General features: G+C 33.2%; 1 protein-coding gene across 3 annotated transcripts in view; it reads right to left on the bottom strand.

Moving 5' to 3' along the window:
* LOC122505215 (fat-like cadherin-related tumor suppressor homolog) overlaps nucleotides 1-18352 on the bottom strand; it is a 535247-nt gene that overhangs the window by 287381 nt on the left and 229514 nt on the right. For all 3 annotated transcript variants that reach the window (XM_043616706.1, XM_043616703.1, XM_043616704.1), the window contains exon 2: nucleotides 113-954. In XM_043616706.1, coding sequence (XP_043472641.1) covers nucleotides 113-867 — 755 coding nt within the window. In that variant the 5' untranslated portion in view covers nucleotides 868-954. The remainder of the gene's footprint in view (nucleotides 1-112; nucleotides 955-18352) is intronic.

Below are 18352 nucleotides of genomic sequence, written 5' to 3'. Positions count from 1 at the left end.
GAAGGCAATTAATTGCTTTCCGTGAAATTGATAGTCGATTTGAATTTTAAAATGAATATAAATTTTTTTTCATGAACAAATCAAATTTTAGTGAACTTTAAATATTCCTTACCTGAGAGGCCTCGTGAGTGTGATCACCCCACTAACCGGATGAATAGCAAATTGATCCGTCTCCTCGGCGAAACTATAATAAATTTCTCCATTCCTTCCAAAATCGGCGTCCTCAGCTATTACTTTCATAATACTACGATGTAAAGGTGTATCCTCAGTAACAGTTGCCTCATATTCAGTGGGATAGAAAAGAGGATTCAGATCATTTGTATCTAAAACCGAAACCGCAACCGTTGTGTCCGCCTCAAGAACCGTAATTTTATTCTTATCCCTCCTTGTCGATGTGGCGCGCACTTCCAAAACATATCTATCATTACGTTCACGATTCAAAACATCAACATTACCGGTTCTAGTCCGAATCAAAAGAAAACAAAAATCACCAATGATACGTTCCTCGGCTTTGAAAAATTTGTCCTTATCACCGCCCACTATTCGATATTTAATATCGCCCAACATTTGCTGAGGGAGAATTTGTATACCCATTTTTTGCTCAGGCACCACGTACGTCTTACCAATTGAATTCTCCAAAATTGAGACATTGTAGGTTAATTCCGTAAAGCGGAATTCTTCTAGTGGTGTTAATTCAGTGGTGGGTGGTGTAATTGTCGTTGGTGGAATTGCTGTTGTTGTTGTAAAAGGTGGCAGTGTTTCTTCTGGTGATCCTTCGGTGGATGATGGGGATCCGGCTGTGACTGCAAATAGCCAGAGCCAGAAACCAATCCACGAGAGCAGCAGATGCTGCTTCATTTCTCTCATTTTGCTAGCTCATCCTTATTGGCTTCTTTGGAACTCTCTTCGGCTTCACCGCTTCTCGTGACGACTCCAGATCTACGATCTCATGATCTGTAACGCAAAAAAAAATACGAGGTTAGTGACAATTCTTTAGATGAAACTTATCTAGTTATAGAATTTTTATACATTCAGGAAAAGATGACTCCATGTAGGTAATTAAATTCCCTCTAAATTTCAGATGGGGTCAGTTATCCAAGGAGTACCAAACAGGAAACATCTACTTTTCCGAACGGAATTAGAAAAGTAACAAGGGGTTTTTTCAGGTGAATTTCTGAGCTATTAAAATTAATTCCCCAATTATTACTTCCACATAATTTCCTCCCTCTTGAAAATACTTGAAAGTTACCAGTAATTTCTTGAACTTGACTTTTACGAAGTCCGGATTGGTGACTTTCGAAAAATCCCCAAGAGAAGTTCAAGAGGACCCAAAAGGGTGTTTTAAGGTGAATTTCTGAGCTATTATTATTAATTACCCACAAATTATTTATGGAACCTTCCCGGAATGTCCCAAAAAATGTTCCTGTGTCCAAGCAACAAAATCCCTCTCACTCTTGAAACTCCAGAAATTCGGGATCAATTTCCCGATATCAAAAAGTTATTAAAAATGATTTTATGTTTCCTCAGAAGTAATTCCAGAAAATTTCTGAATATTCTCAAGTGGTGTGTGGGTGGGAGATTCAACTTAAATTAAAATTCACGGTTAGAGAGGGTAGAAAAAAAACTTTATAAAATAGAGGAAGTATTTTTATTAAAGTAGAGGTGGTAGTCAATGGAAAAATTTATTGTCGGTGCTTATCTTTAGAAAGTCGTTTGAGTAAATGCAACGTCAAGAGGTTTCGCGCAAGCAAATACCATTTTTCAACGGTTCTTCTTAGTGTGCTCGTGAAAATGACTGCGAGACGTATATAACGACGAGGAAACCGGGCACGGTGTCTATTCCGGTACGCCCTCGAAATGATAACGCGAGTGCGTGCATTGCCTCTGCACTCCTTGAGAGTATAAAGATAACAGATATCTTGCACTATATCTAGGAGTGTATAGCAGTAGCATTGGGTTGGAGAGCTGGTAGTTTAATTCCTAAAATGCAAACTTTGGTTTCCTAGAAACTAGAATTCAATCCAAAGCCTGCAATTAAATACAAAAGTTAGTAATAATTGGAATGTAAAATTGTCAATTACTTCCTGATTTGATGCGGAATTCTTAGCGACATGACTAGAAATCTACGTTAAATTTTCAGGATACTTGGGAATTTATGGAAGTCATTACTGAGAAATCTTTTGAGTGACTATTTTTACGGAATTACGAGACATTGTTCTCCCGGCTTTACAGGTGAATTTCTGAGCTATTAATTAATTCCTCAAATTACCACTTTCACATAATTCCCTCCCTCTTGAAAATACTTGGACCGGGAAGACATTTGCTTCATAGCAAATCCCACGAAAGTTAAGAATTATTTCTTGAACTTGATTTTTACGAAGTCTCGATTAGTGACTTTCGTTAAATTCTCAAGAGAAGTTCAAGAGGAACTTTGACCCAAAAGGGCAAAAACTGCACGAGACGTGATTCGTCAAGCCTCAATTTTCCAATGGGTTTTCAGGTGAATTTCTGAGCTATTATTATAATTATCAATTCTAATTACCACCTAATTAATAATTACAATTATCATTTAATCCCCTTCCCTAATATCCCATTCTTCGTCCATAATCAACCATCTGTTTATGGAACGTGATCAGACAACATATAAAGCAATTTGTATTTAATCCAGAATCGTTTATTTACTCCTCTATTTCCATTATTGGTTATCGGTTGTCCGAATCTCGCTTTTTCGAAAGCGTATGTTTGCTTGTGGGATCAATTCAAGGAAATGGTTTCAAAGCAACAGGTTGTTGGTGTTCCGAAGGGATGGAAGGCGAACTTTGAGAAAATTCAAGGAAAGTCGGTTGCATTTGGTGTGTCTGCCTTACCACCTCCTTCTCATTATCCTCCTTCTACATATTTCATTGTCATGAGATGGAAGATTTCCTTTTTCCCAGCTAAGACTTAATCATAGATTTAAAGCGTTAAACTCGAAAGATGAGAAAAGCGCATTTCTCAAAAAAACAACGACAGTTTATCATCACTTTTATTAAAACATAAATTTGTCATTCCATTTCTAAAGAGGGATCAGGTTGTGTGAAAATGCATAAATCCGTTTATGCGAAATCTGAAACATTATGATTTATGAGTGGGAGAAAAAAAAGGAGGTAGTGGACTTCTAAAAAAAGGGGTAATTTATTAGAGATAAATTCTATATAGAATCTGACGTTTCCCACGGATGTAGTGCTCTTTTTTTGGTGTGTTATTATTATTTTTTTTTTTGGTTGATGATTTAGCACGAGGGTGTAGAGGTCGATATTTCAAAAAGCATCACACGAGATGGTACCTTTAACGAGAAAAACAAAAAAAAATCGAGTGACGGGATTCGATGTGATTTATTACGAATTGGAATCGTAGTTGGCAGCGGTAGTTGCGAGACCGGATTTCGAGTACTCGAATCGCTGATATCGAAATGTTGAATGGCAGGACTGGCAAGCGATGCTTTTTGATGCACAATACCTGCTCCACCTAACGAAACACAAAATGCATTGTTCTGGAAATCTCATCCAGTGACATTGCATTTAGTGGAAGTCGTCCGTGTCTACTGTCTAGTTTTCGAATTCGGAAATTTGTAATTCTTCATTCTAACAAAACTTTTTTGTATTTCAATTTTGTTTTTTGTTCAGTGTAGGAAAAAAAATCGGAATTATGTATGCAATTCCTTGGGAATTTACAATCTTCATGGAAGAAAATGAAATATGATTTTTTTTTTGCTTATTTGTATAGGAAAATGAATATACGAGAGTAGCGCACGCTTGTAAGTTGAAGAAAAACAAAGTTGTTAGGAATGATTCGATGTGCATTGAAAACTTTCTAATGGAGCTTCTTTCTACCGTTTTCCGGAAAGAGTTATACGATGTTCGATTGCTAAACAAAATACGTTCTCAAGCAACTTTCGATAAAATGTAATAACCGTAAAGTATGAATGAAAATGGCAAGAACAATGTCGATACGACCTTTCCCCTTTTACCTCTTGGTATTCGAAAGTCATTCTACTTGGGGTGTGCAAAGGATGAGACGATTTAGAATCGTACAGAGGTTATCGAAATACCATTACGTCTTGTTCCTTTGCCGAAAGTCGCATATATTGCAAGTCGGCAGTAGATTCTCGTATCAACTTCAAAATATTTTCATTCCGATTAGTTGAATATTACAAATTTACTCCTTATTCCGTTTCTTTGATTTCGAGATTACTTTTTATTTCCGAAAGTTACTGGATATAAAAAACAAGATGGTAATTGCCTTGAAATAAGTGATGTCTGATGTGTCGAGTGGTTAAGAAGCAATTAGTTTTCAACCACGTAATGCAAATCCGTTAAGTGGTAACAAAAGCAAATCGTAAGCCTCGAAGATTCTTATGAGCCACGTTCATATAGTAATAGGATTTATTCTTTATGACACTTTGAGAGATTCATCCGATTGTGACCCTTATCCTCCGATTCATTATTTACCTCGCAATTCACCTCGAATCTTAAGACAGTTTTCACAGTAATAAATTTTCAAGCGGAAGTAGAAAGAAAAATTAGGTACAATCTTCAGTAAATCCCCATTTGGCATTTGGTAATTAGAAATAGGTTGATTACTTTTCACGGTTAGGTTAGATAATGGTGGATGATTTTGGTATTCATCAGCAATTATCCGAAAGAGGTCATAGTAATTCGAAAAGGTAATTTAGGTACGTGTTTCTAAACTCTTTAGCGAGATAGAAATCGAAGGAAGGAAAATATTCTAATTCTAGTTAGAAATTTCCTTTTAGAAAATTAATTACCGTCTTAGTTCGTAATTTTTTTTGGGGAACAATTCTTCTAGTGGTGTTTATCGGAACTTTGAGGTTCCTGCTTTGAATCATTCCTAAGATCCACGAACCTTCTATGCGGTTGAATCTTTTAATTTATTTCGATAACAGTATTTGCCCTTTTGTGTCAGTTCTAGGATCCATAAACGTTTCTTGAGGACAAATCTATCAGCTATGTTTTGGATCCCCAAATGAATTTGTTTGACTTTTGGTATCTCCCTTTGAATCATTCCTAAAATGCACGAACCTTTCTTTAGGATAAATCTCCTTGAGGCATTTGTTCGTATTTACCATTTTGAATCATTCCCAAAATCCACGAACCTTCCCTTGGAGAAAATGTCACCTTGAGGCCCTGACCTCTAGGAACTACTCGATTACTAATTAGTCGGTGGACACTTTCACTATGACTAGTGGATCACTGGACTGGTTAACCTCTAGTGACTAGACTACTCGATTACTAATTAGCCGGTTGACACACTTTTGCCATGACTAGTGGGTCACTGTAGTGATTGACCTGTAATGATTATTCGATTAGTAATTAGCCGATTGACACACTTCCACTATAGCCATTAGGTCACTGTAGTGGTCCCGACCCCTAATGACTACTCGATTACTAATTAGCCGGTTGGCTCACTTTCGTCATGACCAATGGGTCACTCGACAGGTATCGTTGATGATCTACTGATCATCAATCACGGTTCGTGGAAAATTCCGACAGATAGCGTGACGACTTACATCATTACACCTTGACCACTTTCCTTTGGGTAATTATTTATCTCTGGGTATTTTCTTCTTTGAACCATTCTCAAGATCCAAGACCCTTTCTTCAAGACAATGCTCCTGGTAATCTTCGTTTTTGTATTTCCTCATTTGAATCATTCCTAAGATCCACGAACCTTCCACCATGTTTCCTCTACCTCCTCCGGACTCCTAATGGTCTGTGCTACATTCGGCGATTTTCTGCAAACTTACCATCAATTTTAGTGTTCCTTTTACTTCTATACAGTAATTGGAGAACTGAATCCTCTTGTTCACGGTACCGAATGGTAATTCACCCTCTTTCTCTAATGAAATTTAGAATCCTTTTCCCCTAATTATTATTAGGACGCCAATTCCAGTTTTGACTGAATAAAAATAGGAGACGATTTTTCCTCAAGGCAGAATATATACCATTCGGAAAGTGTTTGTTGGCGATGCGATGGTAGCTCACATGTCTCGAGATCTACATTCCATTTCGAATACAGTAGACGTGGACAGTTAGGAAAGTGCATCTTACATACATATGTACCTGCGGGGCATGTCCGTATTGCACTTCTTCTTCGTCTACTTCTTTTTCTTCTCGTCTCTCTCTCTCTCTCTTTCTTTGGGGGATTTAACAATGTTGGCTCGACCACGAACCCGGAAAGCGGAGACATCCATTCAGTGCAAGGGATACAGCAGTATCTCGGGCTTCTTCTCTTCCGACGACGACTCACTTCTCACGCAAATATCGACAAACACTGGCTGTCACGCCTCTCCGTAGTATTCGCTATCCTGTTTCCTGTCCTTTCCATATTCACTGTGGATTTATGCGCACACAAAACTGTATACCTGATGAAGTATCGAGTGTCCGACTTTAAAGGGTCTCCCTTTATGCAATCGCACAATGCCGCTTTTTGTCATTAATAATGAAAGGAAAATAGGTTGTCCGGTTGAGAAACAAAAAAATGTCAAGCATTCAAATATAATGAGATATTTCTATTTTTGAAAATGTGTTTTCTAAATTTGAAAATATATTTTCTGAATTAAACAAAATTTGTTCAATTTAAAAATTGAAGGAAGCAGATTAAAATTCATTATTCCCGTTCTACACTGAAGGGCAGAGTCCCACGACAGCGTGGCAAAACAGAAATAAATGGTAAATAAATGTTCAGACTGATCAAACACATTTAACAAAATTAGTAACAGATTAATATATAACACTGAAGGGCAGAATCTCACGACAGTATTATAAGTAAACTGAAATAAATAAATGAATAACCAATACTAAAGGGCAGAATCTCACGACAGTGTGGCATATTAAATGTAAAAAATATAATAAAGAATAACCAACACTGTAGGGCAGAATCTTACGACAATGTGGCATACAAAATGTTAAAATAAATATAAGAATAAATAACACTGAAGGGCAGAAACTCACAACAGTGTAGCAAATAAAAAGAAATAAAACAATTAAATATAATAATACGAACAAGTAGATGATGAAGAGAAAAGGACACTTAATACTTATTTCAAAGATAAGAACATCCGCAAAGGTTGAAGGGTAGTCCCAAACTGAGAGTCCTACTCGTCAGGTCAGTGACCCGTTAGAAAAATAGAGTGGGGCAGCTACCCCCTATTGTGAATCCAAAGTAATTGAAAAATAAGGTTGACTTCAATAACCGAACCTTACAAAATGGTCTGTCAATTAAAATTTTTCAAATTAAAAATCTCCCAAAAGTTTCACTAGATGCAAAATTCAGATAATAGTGACCAGAAAAATTAAAAAATAAATATAAAGTTAAAAAAATGTGAAATTAATTTTTCTAGAAAAATATTATACTGAAAGCTACAGAGATTACGAAATTAAAAAAAGAAATACATAAATTGAGTTCTTTTGAATGAAAAAAAAAAAAATTTTTAAACTACCGTTTTCATTTCCTTCCTGGTAATATTAATTTTCCCGTGGAAATTTCATTTACAATATAAAGCAAAAGAGGAAATATAATTTGGTCTGGATTTCCGTCCCGGGGCGCAACTGTAGAACCGATACTCGAAGATTTATAACACACGTATGTACACATACACTCACACACTTTCTCTCTCTCTCTCTCTCGGTTGACTGCGGATATAGGAATTAGGTAGTGGCTTGAAATTATTAACAAGATAGGTTATGGTGATTATCTTCTACGCCCAACGAACGTTCACGTATGCGATTGCAATTGCGCGCACTTGTACCATCAACTTATATGAGAATACATTCACACGTTTTACATCTATTTTTACTTTTATATCGGTACGCTTTTGAAACTAGTTTTCATATTTTTTTTCTCTATTTTTATATTTACATGCCGCGCAATCTGAACTAACGAATGTGGAACGTTCAATACCTGTAACTATTTTCTATTCCTGCATAAATTGTCTTGTGTATTTAATATTTTTTTTATTGGGAGGTCGACTTTTTTTAATCGAATGTAATTAATATATGGATTTTTTTTCAACTTCTAGAGGATTTTATACGCGTGTATATAAAAGCTTCAGTAGTTTGGTATTTTCTACTTTGAATCATTCCTAAAATCCACGAACCTTCCACGATACTTATTCTACCTCCTACGGACTCCCAATAAATTATGATTTCGTTCTCGGAGTCGCTGATTGAGAATCCGATGTGTTTTTTAAAATTCAAAATGGCGGATCCAATATGGCGGACAAATTTTTGAAAAGTCGTCAAACTGCATTGAAAATTGTAACCGTAGGGTTTCTGGGGTCACTGAATACGAATATGTTGGTAGATTTCAAAAATTAAAAATAGCGGATCCAATATGGCTGACAAAGGAAAATAAACTACAGCAAATATTTAAAAAATCATTCATTTGAAATTTTGCTGTAATTATTTTTGACTTAACATAGTTGAAAACTTAAGGATGTTATAAATAAAAGAGAGAAATTTTTGTCGTGATTGTTAAGAGTTAGAATTAATCAACAGCAACGCGACTGCAGTGAATATTGTGTCGAAACCTGGTTAGGTAAACAGTTTTCGGATCCATTGTGTTCAATCAGACTTGGTCTATTTGTCCAAATCATTATTTGCTCTGCCTACTTGGATACTGAGTTTAATGAAGAGACATTTGATTTAAAGGTAGAAAATTCAGTATTAGATTTTATTTTTTCAAAAAAAAAGAAAATTAAACATTTTACGATGCAAAAGCTTCGTAACGAAATTCAAATCTGTTCGTTTTAGTTGCTGATTGTTCTATTTTATTTACTTTTCGCGAAGCAAGGGGAAAAAAATTAAACCTGTCAGAAAGAAAGTATTCACCATTTCAATAGAAGAAAAACAAATTTTATTTTGAAAACAAAAATGAAAAATGAAATTATTTTTCCTCTATTTTCCACTCCGATAAATTTAATCTCTAACGTACATGTTTTTTTGTGTCTGTTTTTTTGCGAAATAAACTCATATTCACTGTTTAATATACTTGAAAGAGAATATGCATTATTATATTTTATTTCGAGGGATTTAATTTTTTCTCATTCAGCTTCCATTTTTTATACGATAATATAAAGTACAATATGTCGTAATATTGAGGAATATATTTCAGAGAAAAAGGGCGGAAATGAGGAAACGTCAAGTTTGAATTTATATAGATATAAAATAGATGTTTGTCATCACTTGCACACTATGCGGTGAAGAACGGAGATTTATCCTTAAAGCCACACGTTGAAAGCTTCTGCAACGTCGCGTCGCTCTCTGGTTACCTGACATCTTTACACTCAAAAAGCGCCACCGTTTTCCATTATCAAATTTATATTTCACCTGCGGCTGCTGCATACAACAGGTGTCTGTCGTTTTCTACAATCTATACTGTCACTATCGTCGAAAAAATTTATTAAACATTTAAAAATATTAAATTTTTTCTTTATTTTCAACCATTTTTTATATTTCTTTTCCACATTGGCAATATTTGTCTAAACCACTATCACTTTACTTTACACCCTCCAATTTTATTTCAAACCATTGACACTTTAATTTACACCCTCCAGTTTTATTTGAAACCACTACTAGTAAATTATAAATTTAGCTAATTTACCCAAAAAACAAGGTTTTTTCCAAAACCACCCACTCAATGTTAAGCCACGTCCATAATATTCTAAACACATCTACTGTACTCTAAACTCCTTCTACTTTACAGCAAACCTTTTTTCACTACTTTTAACCATTTCTACAATATTAAACTTTTTTACTACCTAAATGCTATTTTACTCTAAAATATATTCCCACTTGAATTTACGTCACGCCCTCTTAACATTAATTCACACCCTCTTCACTAGAAAGTACTCCACTTTAGATCAAACCACGCCTACTTTACTCTAAATTACTACCCCTTATATTAAACCACGCCTACTTAACTCTGACTCACTCCCCCATTTCTGTTAAACCATGCCTTTTTAAAATATAAATCGTTTTCCTTTTATTAAACCACGCCTACTTTACTATAAATCACTTCCCCTTACATTAAACCACGCCTACTTTTCTCTACATTACTTCCCCGTACTTTAAACCACACCTATTTCACTATAAATTCCTCCCAATTTCTCTTAAACCACGCCTACTTTACTCTAAATCTGACCTCTTTAACCTTAAACCACGCCTACTTAAATATAAATCACTTCCAAATTCTCTTAAACCACCCCCTACTTCAATCTATATCGTTTCCTACTTATCAAACCACGCCTACTTTACTATAAATAATTCCCCTTTATCTCACACCACGCCTACTTAACTTTAAATCACTTACCGTTTATCTTAAACCACGCCCACTTTTCTCTATATTTCTACCCACTTCTCTTTGATAACGCCTACTTAACTTTAAATCATTCCCAATTTATCTTAAACTACGCCTACTTTACTCTAAATCACTTCCCCTTATTTCAAACCACGCCTACTTCACTTTAAATAACTTTTATTTTTATAAGACCACGCCCACTTTTCTCTAAATTACTACCCATTTCTCTTTGACCACGCCTACTTAACTTTAAATCACTCCTCATTTATCTTAAACCACGCCTACTTTACTCTAAATATCTTTCATTTTTTAAACTACGCCTACTTAACGGTAAATCACTCCCCATTTACCTTAAACCACGCCTACTTCACTCTAAATATCTCCCATTTTTTTAAACTACGCCTACTTAACGGTAAATCACTCCCCATTTATCTTAAACCACGCCTACTTTACTTTAAATAATTTTAATTTTTATAAGACCACGCCCACTTTTCTCTAAATTACTACCTATTTCTCTTTGACCACGCCTACTTAACTTTAAATCACTCCCCATTTATCTTAAACCACGCCTACTTTACTCTAAATCATTTCCCCTTATTTTAAATCACACCTACTTAAATATAAATCACTCCCAAATTCTCTTAAACCACGCCTACTTTTCTGTAAATCACTTCCCCTTATCTTAAACCACGCCTATTGTTTGTATAGAAATTTAAAATTCGTCGTTATAACCAAACAAATCAACACCAATTGGGAAGTATTAGCAGGGTTTTTGACATATCTCGGGGTTTTTATTAGGTGGGGACCTGATGGTAAAATTTATTTATTTTAATTTTTGTAAAAAAGGACGCTATTCTGGATTAAGTGTCACTGAAGCAGACGCCTTTTTATTGTAATTAAAATCATTTTCAAATTAAAAAGGAATTCCTGTAAAAACATGTTTGAGAGTACTTAAGGTGATGGAACTTGAATTTTTAATTAAATTACACAGGAATTCACAAAGAAAAGTTATGCTGGATCTGACGAAAGAAAGTGAAAAGGTAAGAATTGTTGATGCTAAAGTATTAAAAGGGTGGTGGTTTCATGAAGAAGAAGAAGAACAAGAATGAAAAATACAGGACGGGGATTTAAATTTCCAAAAGCATGATGTATCAAAAGAGGGAAAAAAAGCAAAAAAAAAAGATAAAATCTTTAAGAGGAAGTAAGTGCTGCTTAAAGGGGTAGATCTTACGGGGATAAGAGGTAGAGACGAAAGGCAAGATTGATGATTTTAAAGGGACGAAGGTTTAGAGAGAGAGAGAGAGAGAGAGAGAGAGAGAGAGAGAGAGAGAGAGAGAGAGAGAGAAAACGGATAAAATAGGTTGAAGGTCAATAAAGTTTGGTTTTAGTTTGAATTTTATTAACATTTGCTTGCATTTGCTGGATACCTCATTTGCTTATTTTCCAACATAGTCGAAGCAAACATTTTTAGTCTTGGCCATTGTCAATAAAAACAAAATGCAATAATGTGATTATTAAAAACATCAAAAGAATCGATTTCACCAAAAGAAAAAGTCCCACAATCTAAAGACAAATTCTCAGATTAATTTTTTTTCCATACCACTTTAAGGCGGTCCAATTAAAACTCTAAATCAACAATCAATTAAAATTCCCGCATATTCTCACTGACATTTCTCCTCCTTTCAAATAAAAGCGAAATTTATTGCAGTAGAATAAAAACTAATAACTTAAAATTACTCCACCTTTTATTTATTATTAAAATATTTCACTTCCAATCAGAATGAATTGTTTATAAGGCAAAAGAGAATTATGATGGTAAAAAGAGAAAAATTCAATAAGCAGATACTTATAGTCGCCCTAAAGAAATAGCAATCTTTTGTAAATAATTGCAATTATTCAGTGGATAGACGTACAATAGGGGTCATATTGAACGGAAAACGATGGTAATAAATAGTAAGATGGTAATAAAAAGAAAGGTGGTAGGAAGAGAGAGAGAGAGAAAGAGAGAGAGAGAGAGAAAGGGTTTTTGGAATGGGTTTCCGAGGAAAGCAAAGAAGCTTCGCTAATACCATCTTCGTCCTCTTCGTAGTCGTCGTCCCCAAGGCCGATGCCAAGGATCCACCTAACAATGGCATCTATACGATTAATTGCTTCGATTCAGCCGCACGAACGATCCTGTTCCTGCGAATCGAGACGCGGGTGGTCGTCTACATTTCTCTTAGACTTTTATTCAATCCTTTAATCTCAGCAGCAAGTCTCTCTCTCTCTCTTTCTCTCATTCGTAGTTTTTAGAACATTTTATTTCTTTCTTTTAGTTTCTCCAAAAAAAAGCTAGATCACTTTAAGAAAATATAAGAAAGAATAATTTAAAAATATGATTAAATAAATATTTATTCGTGTTAAAATTAATTACATTCTGGAAAATTTTAGGTCACACGTTTGATAAATTATAATTTTCTAACAAATTAATTTTGAAAAAATTTATTATAGACCAAAAAATGGACATATTTAGGGTATAAACTGTCTATATATGAAAATATTTATGTGTAACTATCCGAAAAACACTACTGCGCATGTGTATATGCTATAGGACACTACTGCGCATGCGTAAATGCTATTGAACACTACTGCGCATGTGTAAATGCTATACAACACTACTGCGCATGTGAAAATGCTATAGAACACTACTGCGCATGCGTAACTGCGTTAGAGTCCTACTGCGCATGTGTAAATGCATTAGAACACTACTGCGCATGCGTAACTGCGTTAGAGTCCTACTGCGCATGTGTAAATGCATTAGAACACTACTGCGCATGCGTAGCTATGTTAGAGCCTTACCGCGCATGTGTAACCACGTTAGATCCACTATTGCGCATGTCCAACTACGAAACTATACTATATTCAATGTATAATAATTTAAAAATTAAAAAAAATTGGGCTTCATTAAATTAAATGTAGATTCACAACAGAACAGCGTACGACCAAAAGAAATTTTTCAGAGGAAATCAAAAATTATTTTCAAACGCAAATAAATTGTTCAGTGAAAAAAAATTTGAATGCAAGGACTAATTTTCGCCAAGATTGAGATCAAGGGCCATTTTTCTTTTGAGAAACTGGAGAAGGAACTATATATGGTAATAATGGGCAGTGACTTGCGTTTCAACTTCCTTTCTCTGTATTACACTCTCTTCGAACCTTTCATTCCGGCTTAAAGCTGAACTACCCTTTTGTCAAACACAATTTAAAATTTGTTGCAAGCACCATTCCATCAGTTGAAATTTGAAGCGTGGAAAAATTTTATGAAAACAGAAAAAAAATAAACAAACAAAATATTTTGGAAAAATATGAAATATATTTTCAAAAATTCGAAAATAATGACAAAAAAAATTTTTTTAAAGTAAAAATTTCAAAATAGAATGTAAATTTTAGTGGCGGGTGAATAGTAAATGATAGTTACCATATTAATAATAAGTGTGATGTAAAATTAAATACGAATTAGGGGTTATCCCGAATTAGAATTCTTATGTTCCAGATCGCTCCTCCCACTTTTTGTGACCGCGCCTACTTTTTATTACACTATACTTACTTGGGGGCGTTTATTTTTTAGCCACGCCTACTGAGAGGTAATTTCCTACTTATCACGCATGAAAAACGAGGCTCCGCCCCCAAAACACTTTTATTTAGAGAAAAACATCTCTTAATTAGACCATAGTTTTTTTAATTTCGCAGTTAACTTGACAATTTAGAGGGACTGTAATTTTAAACCCCGCCTACTTCTAGGCGTTACTTTTTAAACTATGACTACTAAAAGAGGAACCCCCTCTAAATAAATAAAATTTAAACCACGCCTTTTTTTCTTGAACCACGCCTACTAAAAAACTTTTTATTTTGACCACGCATACAAAACGAGCCTCCAACTAAAACCACTTTTATTTAAAGAGATAGTTCTTTCAATCAGACAAAAGTTGTTTTTCTATAACTTCCAACCTGACAATTTCGAGGCAATGGAATTCTAATCCACGCCCACTTAAAGGCGTTTTTACGATGGCCACGCCCACTAAAGGGCGTGTCTGTTAACCACGCCTACCTAGGGAAACAATTTTTTTTCTTTTTTTGTGTAAATGATGACAAAACTTTAATTTTTTCTCACTTTTATTAAATAAAACAAAATCTTTAATCTTTTTATTTGTGTAAATAACAAAAATTTAGTTTTCTTTTTTTTTGTATCAAAGATGGAAGAAGTTAACAAAATATTTTTTTTTCTGAATTTTTTTTAAAGTAGCAAAAATTTATATTTTTCTCGTTTATTGAAGAAAATAAAAAGAAATGTTTCTCTTTATTTTGTAAAAATGACAAAAAAATTTAATTTTCTCTTTCTCTATTTTCAATAATTTTTGGAAGAAAACAAAAAATTTTATTTTTTCTTTTTTTAAAAAAATGTTTATTTTTTGTCACTAAGAAAAGAAAAATGAATAGAAAAAAGAAGAAATTAAAAAATTAGCGTGACTGAAATTTTTGTGAATTCAAATTAACATACCTGCTGTCTTTAAAAACAAATAAAGTCAAAGGAAAAAAAATCTTTTTCTTTTGGTAGGTATGTGAGTATTTGAAAGTCATGACGACCTGATCGATGTCGAATTTATTACTAATGTAGACGTCAAACTGCCGGTAGGAGGGCGAAAAAAAGGAATTTTTCATGGTTTACAACATGTGGCGAAAGGTTCACAAAAATTTAATAGATGTTTGAGACGTTTATGAATTCTTCGCATCGTCATTGTATCTTATTTGATGACAACATGCGATTTCCGCTGTGTTCGTTATACTCTTTTCTCTTTCTTTTTGTATTAAATCGAAACTTTTTTCCATTAATTAGAAAAAAATATTCCCCCTCCCTTGGAATAAAAAATTATTATCGGAAAAATACTCCTGGGAATTTGATAAAAATTCAAAAAAAGTATTTAAACTTTAAAATTCTGCATCAAATTACAGACAGAATTTTTAATTCAATCGGATTTCATTTGGAAATTTATTTCATTTTGTAGAACTTTAGAAAGAACCGGAATTTTTTAATTTAGTAAGAATTGCATTTAGTTTCCGACTAAATTCCGAAGGGATTTCCGATTTCAGATAATTCTACAAAGAATTTCCGATTTATTAACTTTATTAGAAGAAATTTAATTAGAATTTCGAAAGAATTTTCTTACAATTTCCGCATTTAATAAGAATTTCATTGGGATTTCAAAAAAATTCCGATGATATTTCCGATTACAAATATTTGCCCAATTTTTTTTTTTGCTATCTTTCTTAGCAGAAGTTTAATTCGATTTACAACAGCATTTAATTGCAATTTCCAAATTTAGGAGGAGTTTTATATGATTTCCGATTAAATTCACCTGGAAATTCCGATTCTAGACGGCATCCCGGAAAATTTCCAATTTTATATGATTAAAGGTGGAGTTTTATCAGATTTTCCAGAAAATTTCCATCCAAATTCTTATTTTAAAAAGAATACGTATTGATTTTTAACAAAATTCCGATCGAATTTCCGATTCAAGATGGAATTCTTGAGGATTTCCGATTTGATTTCGATTTTAGTTGGAATACTAACTAAATTTTCAACAAAATTTTATTACAATTTCAAGTTTTATTAGGTGTTTTATATGATTTCCGACTAAATTTTGTTTTTCAATAAAATTCCGATGGAATTTCCGATTTTAGATAGAAATTCGATGGGATTTTCGATTTTATTTCGATTCTAATTGGAATTCTGACTGATATCCAACATAATGTAATTACAATTTTAAATTTTATCAGGATTTTCATAGGATTTCCGACTAAATTTTGTTTTCCATTTAAATTCCGATGGAATTTCCGATAACAGATAAATTTTTTAAGAATTTCTGATTTTTCACCGTTACAAACAGGAGTTTAATTAAACTTCCAATAGAATTTCCTTACAATTTCCTATTATAGCAAGAATTTAATTTGAAATCCGAAAAAATTTCAAAGGATTTCCGATTTGATTTCGATTCTAATTGGAATTCAAACTGATTTTCAACAGAATTTAATTACAATTTCAAATTTTACCAGGAGTTTTATATGATTTCCAACTAAATTTTGATTTCCAATAGAATACCGATGGAATTTCCGATAACAGATGAATTTTTAAAGAATTTCCGATTTTCTACAGTTACTAACAGGAGTTTAGAAAGAATTTCGTTGTAATCTCCAATTTTAGCAAGAATTTGACTTGAAATCCGAAAAAATTCCGATAGAATTTTCGATTTTAGATAAAATTCTGACGGATTTCCTATTTGATTTCGATTCTAATTGAAATTTTAACTGATTTTCAACTGTATTAAATTACAATTTTAAATTTTATCAGGAGTTTTATATGATTTCCGACTAAATTTTGTTTTCCAATAGAATTCCGATGGAATTTCCGATAACAGATGAATTTTTAAAGAATTTCTGATTTTCTACCGTTATTAACAGGAGTTTAATAAGACTTCAGAAAGAATTTCGTTGTAATTTCCGATTTTAGCTAGAATTCAATTTAAAATCCGAAAAAATTCCGATAGAATTTTCGATTTTAGATAAAATTCTGACGGATTTCCGATTTGATTTCGATTCTAATTGGAATTTTAACTGATTTTCAACTGTATTAAATTACAATTTTAAATTTTATCAGGAGTTTCATAGGATTTCCGACTAAATTTTGTTTTTCATTTAAATTCCGATGGAATTTCGGGTAACAGATGAATTTTTAAAGAATTTTCGATTTTCTACCGTCACTAACAGGAGTTTAATTAAACTTTAAAAAGAATTTAATTGTAATTTCCTATTTTAGCAAGAATTTGATTTCAAATCCGAAAAAATTCCGATAGAATTTTCGATTTTAGATGAAATTCTGACGGATTTCCTATTTGATTTTGATTATTATTAGAATTTTAACTGATTTTCAACTGTATTAAATTACAATTTCAAATTTTACTAGAAGTTTTATATGATTTCCGACTAAGTTTTGTTTTCTAATAGAATTCCGATGGAATTTCCGATAACAGATAAATTTTTAAAGAATTTCCGATTTTCTACCGTTACTAACAGGAGTTTAATTATACTTTAGAAAGAATTTCGTTGTAATTTCCAATTTTAGCTAGAATTTAATTTAAAATCCGAAAAAATTCCGATAGAATTTTCGATTTTAGATGAAATTCTGACGGATTTCCTATTTGATTTCGATTCTAATGGTAATTTTAACTGATTTTCAACTGTTTTAAATTACAATTTCAAATTTTATCAGGAGTTTCATAGGATTTCCGACTAAATTTTGTTTTCCATTTAAATTCCGATGGAATTTCCGGTAACAGATGGATTTTTAAAGAATTTCCAATTTTTCACCGTTACTAACAGGAATTTAATTGAACTTCCAATAGAATTTCCTTGCAATTTCCGATTTTAGCAAGAATTTAATTTGAAATCCGAAAAAATTCCGATGGATTTTCCGATTTGAGATGGAATTCCTAAGGATTTCCGATTTGATTTTGATTATAGGTGGAGATTTAGTAGTTTTAGACTTCCGTCAAAATTTTAATGCTATTTCCGATTTCAGCTGGTATTTAATTTAATTTCCGATAAAATTCTGATAAAATTCCATAGGAACTCAAAGAATTACTAACAAAATTTTAAATTTAAGTCCAGCACTCGCAGTTTTGTTGATAAATATTGTCGAAACATGCGCCAAGAGAGAGAGAAAGAGAGAGAGAGAAAGAGAATAAGGAGAGAAAAGATAATGTTGGATTGCTAATTTTAACGAGACTTTTTGATCGGTAGATTCGAAAAGGAATATAAATAAACTTCAAGAGATGTGGGAGCGTACGTACATTCGTCAGATGAATGATAAGCGTCTCGACGAGTTGAAGTGGCTTTTAAGAGGGAAAATTAAGAGCCGATCTGGACGAACGAATTGTACGATAAGATTATAAACAAAAAG

Source organism: Leptopilina heterotoma, unplaced genomic scaffold (genome assembly GCF_015476425.1).
Source record: "Leptopilina heterotoma isolate Lh14 unplaced genomic scaffold, ASM1547642v1 Lhet_350, whole genome shotgun sequence".
In the NCBI taxonomy this organism is placed as follows: Eukaryota; Metazoa; Arthropoda; class Insecta; order Hymenoptera; family Figitidae; genus Leptopilina; species Leptopilina heterotoma.
Note: the sequence above shows the minus strand (reverse complement) of the source record. Positions and strands in the feature narration are given on the sequence as shown.